The 13,054-nt window shown below is 43.5% G+C and overlaps 1 protein-coding gene across 7 annotated transcripts in view; it reads right to left on the minus strand.

Moving 5' to 3' along the window:
• The window catches only part of CLIP1 (CAP-Gly domain containing linker protein 1), a 123,995-nt gene that overhangs the window by 53,781 nt on the left and 57,160 nt on the right, over positions 1-13,054 (minus strand). For 4 of the 7 annotated variants that reach the window (XR_007471722.1, XR_004486983.2, XM_049698094.1 and 1 more), the window contains exons 6-10: positions 9,348-9,545; positions 8,619-8,722; positions 6,470-6,530; positions 5,015-5,047; positions 1,848-1,952 (exon numbers count right to left, since the gene is read on the minus strand). Coding sequence is in view for 5 of the 7 variants with exons in the window: in XM_049698094.1 (XP_049554051.1) it covers positions 1,848-1,952; positions 5,015-5,047; positions 6,470-6,530; positions 8,619-8,722; positions 9,348-9,545 (501 nt within the window). In the remaining 2 variants the exon portion in view is untranslated. The remainder of the gene's footprint in view (positions 1-1,847; positions 1,953-5,014; positions 5,048-6,469; positions 6,531-8,618; positions 8,723-9,347; positions 9,546-13,054) is intronic. The other 3 variants (XM_049698095.1, XM_004276692.3, XM_004276693.3) reach the window with 3 other exon arrangements.

Genomic DNA, 13,054 nt, shown 5'->3' on the forward strand with positions numbered 1-13,054 from the left:
ATTTATTTCCCAAAATCTGCCCTCAGGCAAAACTATCTACGTGTCTGCCTTTCCCACCATAAAAGTCAGGTATCATTTCTTATTCTTGCTAATGTTTCTACAGCGCCAAGCACACTGTTTATAAACTGGGCTTACTGGCTTAGAGGAATTCTGAAGCACTTCCCAAAAAGGAATGTAGGTGATGGGAAACTTAGATGGGTCAGTGGTTAGTTTCACACTTGGCAAACCAAGAACGAGGATCAACAGGAGACAAGGCTTGTTATAGGAAGATGACAGCTTGCTTGAATCTGAAATACTTAAATAAACCATGCTGTCAATGGATGCCTTCTTTTCCACAGAAAACAAAACAAAACCAAAAACAAATCAACACTGTTTGCTGACAAAGCTGTATCGGAGATTTGTTCAGAAGTAAAAAAATACATCCTTACTTCAATAGCCAGCCACACCACGGGAGCTCAGTCTTACTATGAGTCCCTTGTATTTCCCAGATCAAGTCTTTGGCTCTCGGGTAACAAAGAAACGGCACCAAACTACCAGGATTTTTTTTTTTCTTACCAAATACACAGACGATATCGTTAGTTTTGAGGCCGACTGAGAACATTTTCTTTCTCTTAAAAAATAAAAACTCGTGACTTAGAGGAAGAAATATTACTCGATTTTCTAGATTTTTTAGATCAATGATTTCTCAAGAAGAGAAATTTCTACAAATACTAATAATTCAAAAGGAAAAAAATCAGGATACCAAATTTGATCAGAGACAGAATCATTTCTGAAATTTTAAAATTAAGGATCTGTCTGATTTAGCTATTAACAGTCAAATTCGTGATTTAAGAGGTATATAATACGTACATGTTTTCTTATATGTGACTCAGATTAGTTCTTAAATCTTTTACCACAAAACTACTTCCATAATAGACAGACTCCATCCTGTAGTGGTTAAGAGCACAGACTCTGGGGTCAAATGGCCCGAATAGAAATCCTGGCCCCCCTATCTCTATCAGCTGTGTGACCTTGGACATATTACTTAACCTCTCCGTGCCTCGGTTTCCTCACCTGTAAAATGGGGACAATACTACTACCTCTCCCCTGGGGTTGTGGTAAGACTGAATAAGTTAATACTTGTGAAGTGCTTGGAATAGTGCCTGGCATAACGTAAGCACTATATGGGTGCTTAAATACATAAGTAAGTGAAAACATGACTAAGGCACTGGCTCCGAGAGCCAAACGCAGTGAGCTGGGGGTTGTGAGAAGCCATTCTGTTCCCAACACACTTTTTCCTCCTGACCACTGAGATTCTAACCTACTGGGTAACAGAAAATCAAAGAGATCAGGTGCGAAGAAAAAAAGATAGCTGGGGTGAAAGTCCCTAACTCTCATTAAAAAAGAGCCAACGTTTCAATTCCCTTTGCCTAAGAGGCCAGGGAAGAAGGCAGGAAAAGAGAGCTAAAGTGAAACAACAAAAAATTATTTAGAAAACCCACTAGGAATATGAGAACAAGAGGACCACTGACTGCTGGTGCAAACTGGAGGAAGGTATTTCCCGGTATTAATACAAAGAACCTCAAATGCATCTGTGGACGTCCACGCAGTCTACACAGTCGCTGAGTTTCGGATCTTGATCTTGGTTGAGTCAACCAAAGGAATGAATCTTCACCTTGGACCAAAGGTTCCACATAAAACACCTGTGCCCACCCATCAGCCTACACTCACGAGCACCTGGGCGGTGCCAAGGCCAAACTCAAGTCGAACCACTGGGTCAAGGCTTAGGCCAACTGCAGGGCCCGTCACCCGCGGTGTCCACCGTTCGCAAACATGGGTCTGCTTCATTAAATAGTGAAAACCATTACCCTAGTGTCTTCTAACTCCCTCTGGAGTTTGTCAGCTTTGGTCTTTTCAAAGAGCAGGCTCTGTTCAAGCTCCTTAATGCGGGCATGCTCCAGTTTGGTCTGCGTCTGTCAGTAAAAAGGAAGAGGAAGAAACACAACAGTGCCACCGTGACATGCCAGCACAGGAGGAGAGGGCGCGGCATGCAGGCTGAGCCGGCAGTACCTTCCGCCAGAGGATGAACAGAAAGGGTGATGGAGGAGGGATGAGGGTGGACCGAGATGAAGAGGCTGGGGGTGAGGATGAACACTATGGACAAGAGGATGAGGTGGGCAGGGGACATGGGCTAGTCTACTGAGAAAGAAAAAATGGAAAACACATGAGGCAAGGTGAAAGGTGTCAGATGCATGCAGCCAAATATGTTATATTGATAAGTGAAGTTTATCAGCACAAATTAGAATAGTTAATATTCCCCTAATCTATCATTTTCCCTCCTCCCCACAACAGCTACTTGACATTAATGTGTATGTAACTGACTCGGTGACTTAAAAAGTGAATTGACCCTCAAAATGATCATTATCACCCAAATATGGAAAAGATAAAGTCATAAGTCTCTAAGTGTTCAGTTAGTCCCTAGAGCAGATCTTTGCACTTTGGCGTACAATTTGACGTGAGCAAGGGTCAAGTATTAAACCTAACGAAGGAAATCTAGGACCTAGAGCTAAGGAAATCACACCAGTGGCCTTTTTGCTGAGATGAGTGAGAAGGGTCTGAGATTCTCAGCAACATTCCCGTATATGACAGGTGAGGAGTCACTAAAGCTCTCATTTCCTTCCAAGGGTGGACTTTCCAAAGACTGTTGCCAGAAAACAAAGTGGGGGAGGGGGGATCAGATTTAAAAGAGAAAATTCAGTAATAATTATGCTTGAGGGCCTCCATCCCTGAGGTTCAAAGCAGGAGCAAAGTTGAACTGCAACTGGTAAGGGGCTCATAATCTTGATCCTAAGACAACTCATTCTTCTCAGTTCAGAGGTAAGAAACAGTGACTCAACAGAAAGGCATGAGTTTCAACTCCATGCAAAAGGAGCCGGTAAGGTATTCACATGTTTCAAAACCTCAGACTGCCCATCATCACTTACTTACATGGAAGCTGATGGAGGAGCCAGAGGGCGACCTCTTTCTAACAGGCTTAAGTGCATCAGAATCTTAATCAATTTGAAATAACCTAGATCAGTCTGAACGGACCTCTTTCCCCACTCACCTCTCCCATCCAAGAGGTTATCAACATAATCAACTGATAAAACCTGTTGACAGAGCTGCTCCCAGCAGCTTCTAGTTATTTTGTGGTTCCAACCCGTAGATCTATCAGTCTGGACAATTAAGGGCAACAAGGAAATGACAACAAACTCTAAAGTGACAGAAAGGAGTGCAAAGCTTAAGGTGGAATGTTTTACATTATAAACATCTTTGCTCACTCCAGTGGTACTCTGGGGATTTCAGTGCATTCAAGAGGTCAGTTTGCTTGTGAACCAGGTATAAAAAAACCATCATAGAATATTTAAAAAGTAAATAAATTTTTTTTTTGTAAAAATTCTTCACCTGCTTCAGCTCTTTACATTCAAGAAAAATAATGAAATAAAATTCAAAACCTAATTGTCTGGGTAGTCCCCTTCGTCCATATGTACCTTAGACAGAGGTTGTTCAAGTTACCTGCTTTTACAAGAAAAGAATCTAATCCAGATCTACACAGTTGGGGTCACAGCCTCAAGAACAGAAATCCAAAATTAACAGGAAGAAACCAAAGGCAACAGAACCTTTCTTCCCTTGACACTGAGTTCAGTGTCCTCTGGGTGAAAGGTCACTACTTCCAGATAAAAAGCAAATACCCACTGAATGTGATCTTCTCCCCATTCTGAGATCCTCCAGGTGCCTCCTGACTGGTGAGAGTGCACACGAATGATCTGGGCTCCACAGCTGTACTTGGTCAACTACCAGCAAGGAAGCTAGTGATCCGCTTCCCTTCCACGGTATGTGGTAAAAACGCTATGCTGAACAGGACAACCCTCCCATTAAAATTATTCCTTTCTTAGAATAGGACAGAGTATCCCAAGAGGAGAGCCCTGGGGCAGGGGATTGAGAGAGAAAGCCAAGGCTCCGCGAGAAGCGCACAGGAGAGGCGGGAGGGAGTCCCATGCAGACTGGCTCCGGAGGTAGCAGGAGCCTGTTTTGGAAGCAGAGAAGAGACCCAGATCACTGAGGGAGCTTTCACAAAAAGGAGACCTTCAGAACGGAGGCTTTTTAAAAAGTTCAGTCTCGAGTTGTCTAGTTCAGCTGCCGGGAGGTGGTGGGAAGAAAAATTCTGTCTTAATCTTGTTCTCTTGTGGTGGTACCTCAAAGGAAGAAGTTTTTAGGTTTTTTTCAGCTGGCATCTCAGCTGGCAGGGTACGCCGAGAAGCCGTGCTTTTGGGGCCACTCTGGTACGATCGGAATTGGGTGTTTGATCCTAAACAGAGGGAGGAAGGAAAAAAAATACACCTCCGTGCCTAGTGGCACTGCTACTAGAAAAATCTCTCTTCGGGAATAATAAATTTAAAATACACAACGTCTTCCCTGAAGAATGCCTGCCTCTAGCCTCAAACTAGGGAAAACACGGCCCCAACAAACTGAAGTTTGGATTTCTCGTCAGCTGCACTGGCAGCCATTGGCCAGCAGTGGGAGCTCACACAAAAGGCAATCAGTCTGGGACTCCATTCCTTTATTTTTATGGGAATAAACTAAACTTGGGGAAACTTTCCCCCAAAATTTCTGTAACAACTTCATCTAATATGTTTTATGTTTCAGTCAGGTATCTTCTATTTTGTAATAATTCTATTAAAACTAGAAGGCATTATGAATTAAGGGAAGAAGGCCGGGCCCCATACAAAATTCTTTTCTTTCTTTTTGCCGAAATTCTTTAAAGAAACGTGTGCCTATGTGTTAAACAAATGGGTTTACAGAACTTAGTCATTACATACAATTTCTTCAGGATTCAAATGTAACTGCTTTGAAAGCCCACATGCACAGAAATATTAAGGACAATGTCTCAAGATCAGATTATGCAGTTAGTATTTGAGTATATCAATAAGCATTTTAATCTGTAATCAATCTGTGTTAACAAGGGAAATATCCACACAGTTAAGTGCCCTCTTACATTCTCAGGATCTTCAGAAATCTGGCTCTTTTGCTATCAGTAAAAAAATAAAATAATTAACAACAAAAGAGAGATTCAACTAAAGTTTCAATATGTGTTAGGGTTTCAAAATAACTGATTAATTACAAGTTTACCAGACAGACTATCCTAGCCTAGTGCTGATGTAAATATTTTAACTGCCCCTCCTCAAAACATCATAGGCTGTATTTGACATGAATTAGATGATGATATGAAACTTCTAATGAGATTTTGGGGTGTTTTTAAATGGATGAGAACAACACAAAAGTCAGCTAAAGGACTGCGACTCTACATGAAATGAGGGAGGAAGATACCCATCAAATTACTAATAATCCAATAAATTCTGGGCCTTATAAAGCTAGAACTCAGAATACGTTTCCCTTATTCTTCATTGACTGTAAAGATACATTTATTCCCAAAGAAATCAGTCTTATTTGGAAGGGCTCTTGAAATTGAAGCATGGTGTGGGCAATCAATAGACTAAAATTGCAACAGTAGCAAAAATGTGTATTCTGAGAACTGCACAGACAAGTGAAACTTCTACTAAAATATTACAGCTTAAAGTACCAAAAATCTGCAAATTTGAAAATTTTTAACTTTATATTTGTCATACATCTAGCAGTGGTTTGAAAAGCATCAAAACCATTTAATTCTGGTGTCTTATTAAAAAACTAATACGAATGACTGTTAAGAGAGAGAAACTTGATGCTAAAGGAAAATCTCTGTGAATTTAAAATACGCCATGGAATAAAGAAGTTGAAATAAAATTGTTCTTTTTCTGGTAATGACTAGAAAAAAAAAAATCAGGGCTTCCCTGGTGGCGCAGTGGTTGAGAGTCCGCCTGCCGATGCAGGGGACACGGGTTCGTGCCCCGGTCCGGGAAGATCCCACATGCCGCGGAGCAGCTGCGCCCGTGAGCCATGGCTGCTGAGCCTGTGCGTCCGGAGCCTGTGCTCCGCAACGGGAGAGGCCACAACAGTGAGAGGCCCGCGTACAGGAAAAAAAAAAAAAATCAATTACTAGAACATACATTTATTGTCTATAGGGTTATAAAGGATTTATCCTGCTCAACTGAAAAGCAAAGCTGAGATTGTTCTGAACTATCATGATGAAATAAAAAATGTTCTTTAAAATGCCATTTCTGGTCATCGGAGGAAGGTGTAGAGTCTCACATAGGACACACTGCCAGATTTATGACTTGATTAACTCCAATTCAAGGTTTTGAATTCTGAAGCATGAGAAAAGGGTAGTAGAAAAGTTTACTCGGCCACTGGAGTTGGGACGGCACAGTGACAGGCTCGAGGGCAGCCACAGCCCACAGGCCAGAGGCCGGGGTTCCTGCCGCCCCCCTCTGCTGCCTGTTCTGACCACAACGATTTTATCCATATTTCTGAATACTGTACCCATAAAGGCTTTAGAGAGCTGGTGGGGTTTTACCTCAAGATCGCCCTTAGTAATTGATTCTTCTTCAACCCGGAACTGAAGGTCCTCAACCTTCCTGTGGAATAAAATCGAAACAAAACACGTAAGAAAGTAACTAAGAAACACCTCTGCCTTATCCCAAGATTATATATATATAATCAATGTCCTGATGAATGTAGCAGATGATGATGGAAAGAAATGCCTTAGAGACATAGAAAATAAAGAAATGCATCTTTAAGCCTCTAGTTTATAGGGAAACTAAAGTTTTATCCAGGTATGGATTCCAGAAGGGATGAGGTAGAGTTGAGAAAAAGCAACTGGTTCCCCAGGTCACAGCCGCCAGAAATGGATCTAATCAAGGCAAGATCTCTTCTCCTCCTCCACCCCCTCCTCCCAGAAAAAAGAAAAAAAACAAAAAAAGACAAGATCAGCCTGAAAGGAAAAGGTTTGATTACCACAGAAACCGGTTTGAGAATGGAAGTCTATAATTTCTACTTTCCAATAACAGAACATAGGGGAAAATGGTACAGAAAACAAATCTCTCTTTATACCACCCCACATCAGGCATTCTAGCGTGAGGTTAGCAGAGATGCTACCCATGCAGAGATCCCCAGGACAACACGAGTGCCTGTTCCAAGAGTGGGAGAATAAGGCTGTGAATAATTTGGGAGAGAGGCAATCAAGGATCCTATTTCTCTGCTTCTAAAATGCACATTTCTTTTTCACATTTAAAAATCTCTGATATGGCACATGGGTTTCAATTAATGCCATCACAAAGTCAATGAAATATGATACTAGGAAGATCTACAAAATCTGGGTAACACCCACATTGTGAATCTTTACAAAATTGGATGTAAGAGAAGGAAGAAAAGGAGGACAAATCTACATGCAAAAAAAAAAAAAAAAATCTTTCAAATTCACTAGCATTTCTAACAAAATTAAGAATAAAAAAAATTCTACTTGGTTAAGTCAGAAATACAATCATAGGTTAAAGCCCTCAAGCTTACTGGAGAGCTGGGGGACATTTCTACTGCCCAGAAGTCAGCAGAGCAACAGCCGGTTTAAAAACAGAAGCAGGGCTTCCCTGGTGGTGCAGCGGTTGAGAGTCCGCCTGCCGATGCAGGGGACGTGGGTTCGTGCCCCGGTCCGGGAAGATCCCACATGCCGTGGAGCGGCTGGGCCCGTGAGCCATGGCCTCTGAGCCTGTGCGTCCAGAGCCTGTGCTCCGCAACGGGAGAGACCACAACAGTGAGAGGCCCGCGTACCGCAAAAAAAAAAAAAAAAAAACAGAAGCAAGTGGTACAGATGCCTTGGCCTTCAGAAGGGCCTGTCACTATGTCTCGTTCACTCGTAGCCATTTTTAGGATGCAAGGAGAACTTCCTGTGTATAGTGCTTCTCTCTCCAGTGGGACAGCCATTTCCCTAGTAAGGCACTGTTACTATCCCCCTGTATCCCCCAGCACAGTAGTGCTCGTGACCATCCTAAAGAGCCCTGCATTACATCGCTGCGATCAGAAATGACAGGAGATGGCATTAAGTGCAACCGAGGACAAACAACGTCCCATAGCCCAGAGACAGTCAAATCGTTTCCACGCAGACACTTTTCCCAGAGATCTTGTTCACTAATGGTCTCAAAAGACCTTTTCTAAGAATCAAACTTGCTTTCTCTGTCTCACACAGTTTAGCACCTGATTTCATCCTGACCTGGATAATTCTCTAATTGAGAGTTTTGTTTTCCTATAAAGGTAATGAGTTTCCTGAGGTCAGGGCCCCTCTGTCACCCCCCAGACACAATACGATTTCATTAGATATGCAGAAGGCGTTTCATAAATACCAGGTAACTGGGCCTAGAAAATCCTTTTTCCAGGAGTGGCTCTAGGTAGAAGCTGGGTTTGAATTAACTGACTCAGGCCATCCTCTAGAGGATGTTTGGCACACAGTAGGTGCTCAATAAATAGTTGTTAAATTAATCAGGGCACATTTAGCTGGTTCCAAACTTCTCAAAAAAGTCAAATCAAAGCAAACCCTCCTCACACAGCACGAGGAGTTCAATCTCCACTGAACACAGAGAGAGTCCTTTGGTTCTAAGGGTTTGACACCAACAAGGCTGTTGATGGGGGAGTTCTCCCGAAGGCTGTTTAAAAGGAGAACAGTTCAGGATCACCTTCTCTCCTCTTCAAGTTGGTTGAGAAGCTCCACCTTCTCCCTGTCAGCAGCTTCCACCATTGCTCGCAGCTGGTCCATCTTGGCCTCCAATTCCAGGACATGCTGGGGAAGGCAAGGGTGTCAGTGAGTGGCCTCCTTCTGACCCAGATGCATGCCCAGGGATGCCTCCAAAGAGCTACGGCTAAATGGTACCACTGTGGGTCGGCATTACTCAAAAAACCTTTTCGCATTAAAATGCTTTCTATGATCTCTTATGATAGGTTATTCTCGGCAGCACTCCTGGGAGCTAGATGATGAAAAACCACACCATTAAAGAAATAAGGGGGCAATGTTAAAACAACGCTCATCTTTTTTGAGCTGAAACTCGTACAAAGCATAATGTACAAAACAGGAGCCGTCGCCACTGGTAAGGTCCTAGTACACACGCTCACCAAGAGACAGGCCAAGAGACCTGGACGTAAAGACCAAAAGAGTGCAACAGACTCGAGAAGAACAGAACTTCATCTTTATGATGATGCAAACTGGTACCCCAGGGCACAGCTTTCAAACAAGCCCAGCAAAGACATCTATGCTCCTTTCCAGTGCGCTCGAGACCAGCTCCCCGGCTCCAAGCACCAAGTACACTGTTCAACCTCCTCCCTCAATTTAGAAACCATCACAGTCTCTGCAACAAGATCAGCTTAGAACCTGTCACCATCTCTGCAACAAGGTCAGTGCCAGACTTCACCTGGTCGTGTCCGTCCCGGGCCAGAGCTAGCTCCTGCTCTATCTCCCCCACGTGGCTCGTGGCCTTGGCCACCTCCGCCCTCTCTAGATCCCGTTCAGCCAGCAGCTGCTCAATGTGCTGCTGCTTCTCCTTCAGGGCCTCCTGGAGGGCAGTGGTGCCGGAGATCTTCCTGGCGTAACGGGAGGAGGTTTCGGTCAACTGCAAAGGAAAGTTAAAGAAGTGAAGGGCGATGATGCTATCAGGGATGCAAGGAGGGAGCGATGCATGCAGGCAGGTGTCTCCTCAGCAAAGCAAAAGCACTGCCCCAGCTCGCAGGCTTGCCGAGGCTTAGGAAAGGCTTTTCATCGAGGAAACAAGACAGCTTGTGCCTCCTGTCTGCCAATTTCACAAAGAACCCAGCAATGTAAAGAAGCCATGGAACAACCGGGAAGATGCTTAGAAGAAGTGGCTCAAAAGCAAAGGTGCCCTGAGCTCGGCTGACGGGGCCGGGTAGGAATCTAAAAAATTCCTCAGAACCCAGGTAACAAGCTTCTCTAGACTCCGTTTCAGCCTGAGCTTCATGAATAGTTATCTTCTTGTTATGACAGTCTGGCCAATCTTTTGATCCTTAGAGTTCGGGATTAGCCTGTTTTTCAACTTCTTAAGCTTCTAAATACCATTACGTGACCAAGAGGTCACGCTTGGAGTCACAAACCTTCTTTCAATTGATTACGTAGCTGGATCTCTGTCAGGATTTTCTTCATCTTTCTTTCAAGATGAAAGGCAGAGGTGATTTCACCCAGGAATCCAGCCATGAGGACCTGAATCCCAGTCACCAGAAAGACTTATAAAGACACAAGATTAAAAGGAAACCTGTACGTGCCTTCAAAAGCATGTGTGAGTGGGTGAATGAGAGTGCAAGTACACGTAAGAGAAAGGAGGAAAAGGGCATGGGAGAGAGAAAAGGGGAGGGAGAAAAACCTGTGGAGAAAGAGAAGCAGGGGAAGGAAGGAGGGAAAAAAATGGGGACTGGAGAGGGAAGGGGGGGGAACAAGAGGGGAGGGGGGAAGAGTGGTGGGCTGAGGCGTGGAGAAAACGTGTTTCAGCGCTGTCACCCGTTCATCTTTGCTGCTTCACACACCCGATACCTCCTCAAGATAGCGCTAATCGTCATGTAAAAACACAGAGGACGTAACCTTCCGTTAAATGTGCATAGGTAATGTGGGCAAGCTGAGTAACACTCTTCCAAGCTGGGCTCCGGAGGCTGGGAGGTGGTCCAGAAGAGGCCACATCCCTTGGTGAGCGTCTGTCCACGGCCATTTACTTGGCAATCACTGGCTCCGGGTCGACGCCGCTCGACTTCACCCTCTGCAGTCAAAGCCTCGCTTGCTGCTTGAAGGCTCTCCTCGTCCTCCGTCTAGCTGAGCCCCCGGCCAGGACGCAGACTGACAGTGAGGATCTGCCGTCAGTTCAGAGTTAGGCAGTTTGACAGCTATGAGAGTAAAGTACACCCAAACTGTCCTTCGCTGTTTCTATTTAGTGAAATTTCTTGAATTACTTACGTATATGGGGGGGCGGGGAATTCCTAGTCTCTCTTTTAACCATCTGACCTTGATTTTCCAATTTTACTATGTGGTCATACTTTCTCGTACTAACGTTTCTTCCTGAATACGCTAAATCTGAGGTTCCCAAACCCCGCGCAGAGGTACACCCCAGGGTACTGCAGCAAACTCACAGGGCAACACAAGGAAACAGAGTGACACCCGTTGGATACCATGCAAGCTACTAGCTGGAGGGGATTCAGTTTCAACCTTGGATTGTACTACATTCCTTTCCATAACGTCATGTCTTTCCGAAGCCGGGTTTTGGCTACTGCCAGACCAAAAGCAAGTACTGTGCAGAAACCAATGTGGCACAGGAAGTGAGGGTGGCAGTGTCCAGGAAGAGTCCAAGGTCTGACAGGATATGCAGTGCCCAAGAAGAGCATGCAACCTAATACTAGTTCACTGTGGTTATTCAAGAATGAATTAAAAATATTCTTTTTCCTTTCAATTAATGTGAACCTTTTTTTTTTTTTTTGAGGAGCTATTAAATTTTTAGGACATAAATATTAAGTTGTTTGGACCTAACTACTTAATAAACAGAACTGTTAGCTATTTCTTTAGGCCTATGGGCACTGTGAAAAAATAACTGAGACTAAAGGTTCTGTGGAACCAGAAAGGCTGGGCACCTCTGTACTCAATTCTTTCAGAAGATCGCTGTGCATTAAGGAATGTCCCCAACTTTATATATATATATATATATATATATACACACACAAGGGATCACGTTGTTGAGGTGCATTTTTAAGAAGTCACGCTTTCAATTACTCTGTATTTTTGGTATATTCTTTTATGGTGATTTTTGGTTTAGAAACTATAGCCACTCTATATAAAGAGGTACAAAAACAAGCTGTTTTACAAGGCAAGGAGACTCATTTCTCTTTTGCTAGTTTTCTTCAAAAGAAAATGAGGTGAACTAAAAGGAATCAGAACTGTTACAAAAAGTAAGAGGACCGGTTGGGGGAGCAGCGGGGGCGCTTGGACATCTCCAAAGAAACGGACACTTAATTACAACGCAGTAAAAATTACACAAGAAATAATTCCTAATCCAGGGTAGATACTTTCACGGAATTGTTCCTGGATTAGTAAACTTGATTTCCACTTTAGAGTTTGCTGACCCACTCTGAACAAGGCTTCATCCAAACAGAGGGGTTTCTTCATCCATTTCACTCAAACATTCAAAAAGTTCTTGACAAGCTTTTCTCATAAGTCCATTTGTAATTTTTCTGTTGAAGATGCAGACTTTTATATGCAAAATGACATAGTCCAAGCAGGTATTTATTTTACTTGAACGTAAGAGGAACAAAGTCCAGAGAAGCATAACCCCTACTTTAAAGAAAGATGCTTCCGCTGTTGCCTTCCCTGCCCAAGGTCAATGGAGAGAAGGCAAAATGAGATCAAGGGCCAACCGTTGCCTTCCCTGCCCAAGGTCAATGGAGAGAAGGCAAAACGAGATCAAGGGCCAGCAGCCTTACTGCCCGATCATGACACTTCACATTCTAACTCCTGTCTGTCGTTCATTGTCATAAAGCAGAGATCCTGAATTCAGTCTGGGGTACAACCTCATACTGCCACTTCAAATTTAAACAGTATTTGCCTCACTTCCAGTGAATAAACTAAAGGGTGGGGGGTGGGAGGGAGTAAAGCCAAAAAGTCATTGCTTTGACGCTAAAAAAAAAAAGCATGACATTAACAAACAGAATGAGATGCTGCCTATTTTGATTCTGATGATTTTCTCTTGCTGATCTAAATGGGAAAGAGAGGGAGAAAGTAAGGGGGAGTGGGGGAAGGGGGAGATGGAGACAAAACAAAACATGGCTTTTCCTAGCATCCTTTCAAGTTCCCTAAGTTCCCCTCTGCATCCTCTGGCCTGAGTCAGGAACACTCCACACACCAACTGCTTTCAGTGGGTTAGACTGTATGAACATAATACTAAAATTCTAAGAGCATGCCTTTTCTCAAACGACTGTAGTTCCTAAAATTGTCTGATGTCAAAGAGAAAGAGACCCAGGTCCTTGAGGAAAAGGATCCCTCCAATTCTCCTGTCCTTCTGATGCCAAAATAATTTCAGAATACTCAATCATCCCATATGTTAGACTAAGTAGTAGTTACTATAGATTCACCAAG

The sequence above is a fragment of the Orcinus orca genome, chromosome 15, assembly GCF_937001465.1.
Source record: "Orcinus orca chromosome 15, mOrcOrc1.1, whole genome shotgun sequence".
Lineage (NCBI taxonomy): Eukaryota > Metazoa > Chordata > Mammalia > Artiodactyla > Delphinidae > Orcinus > Orcinus orca.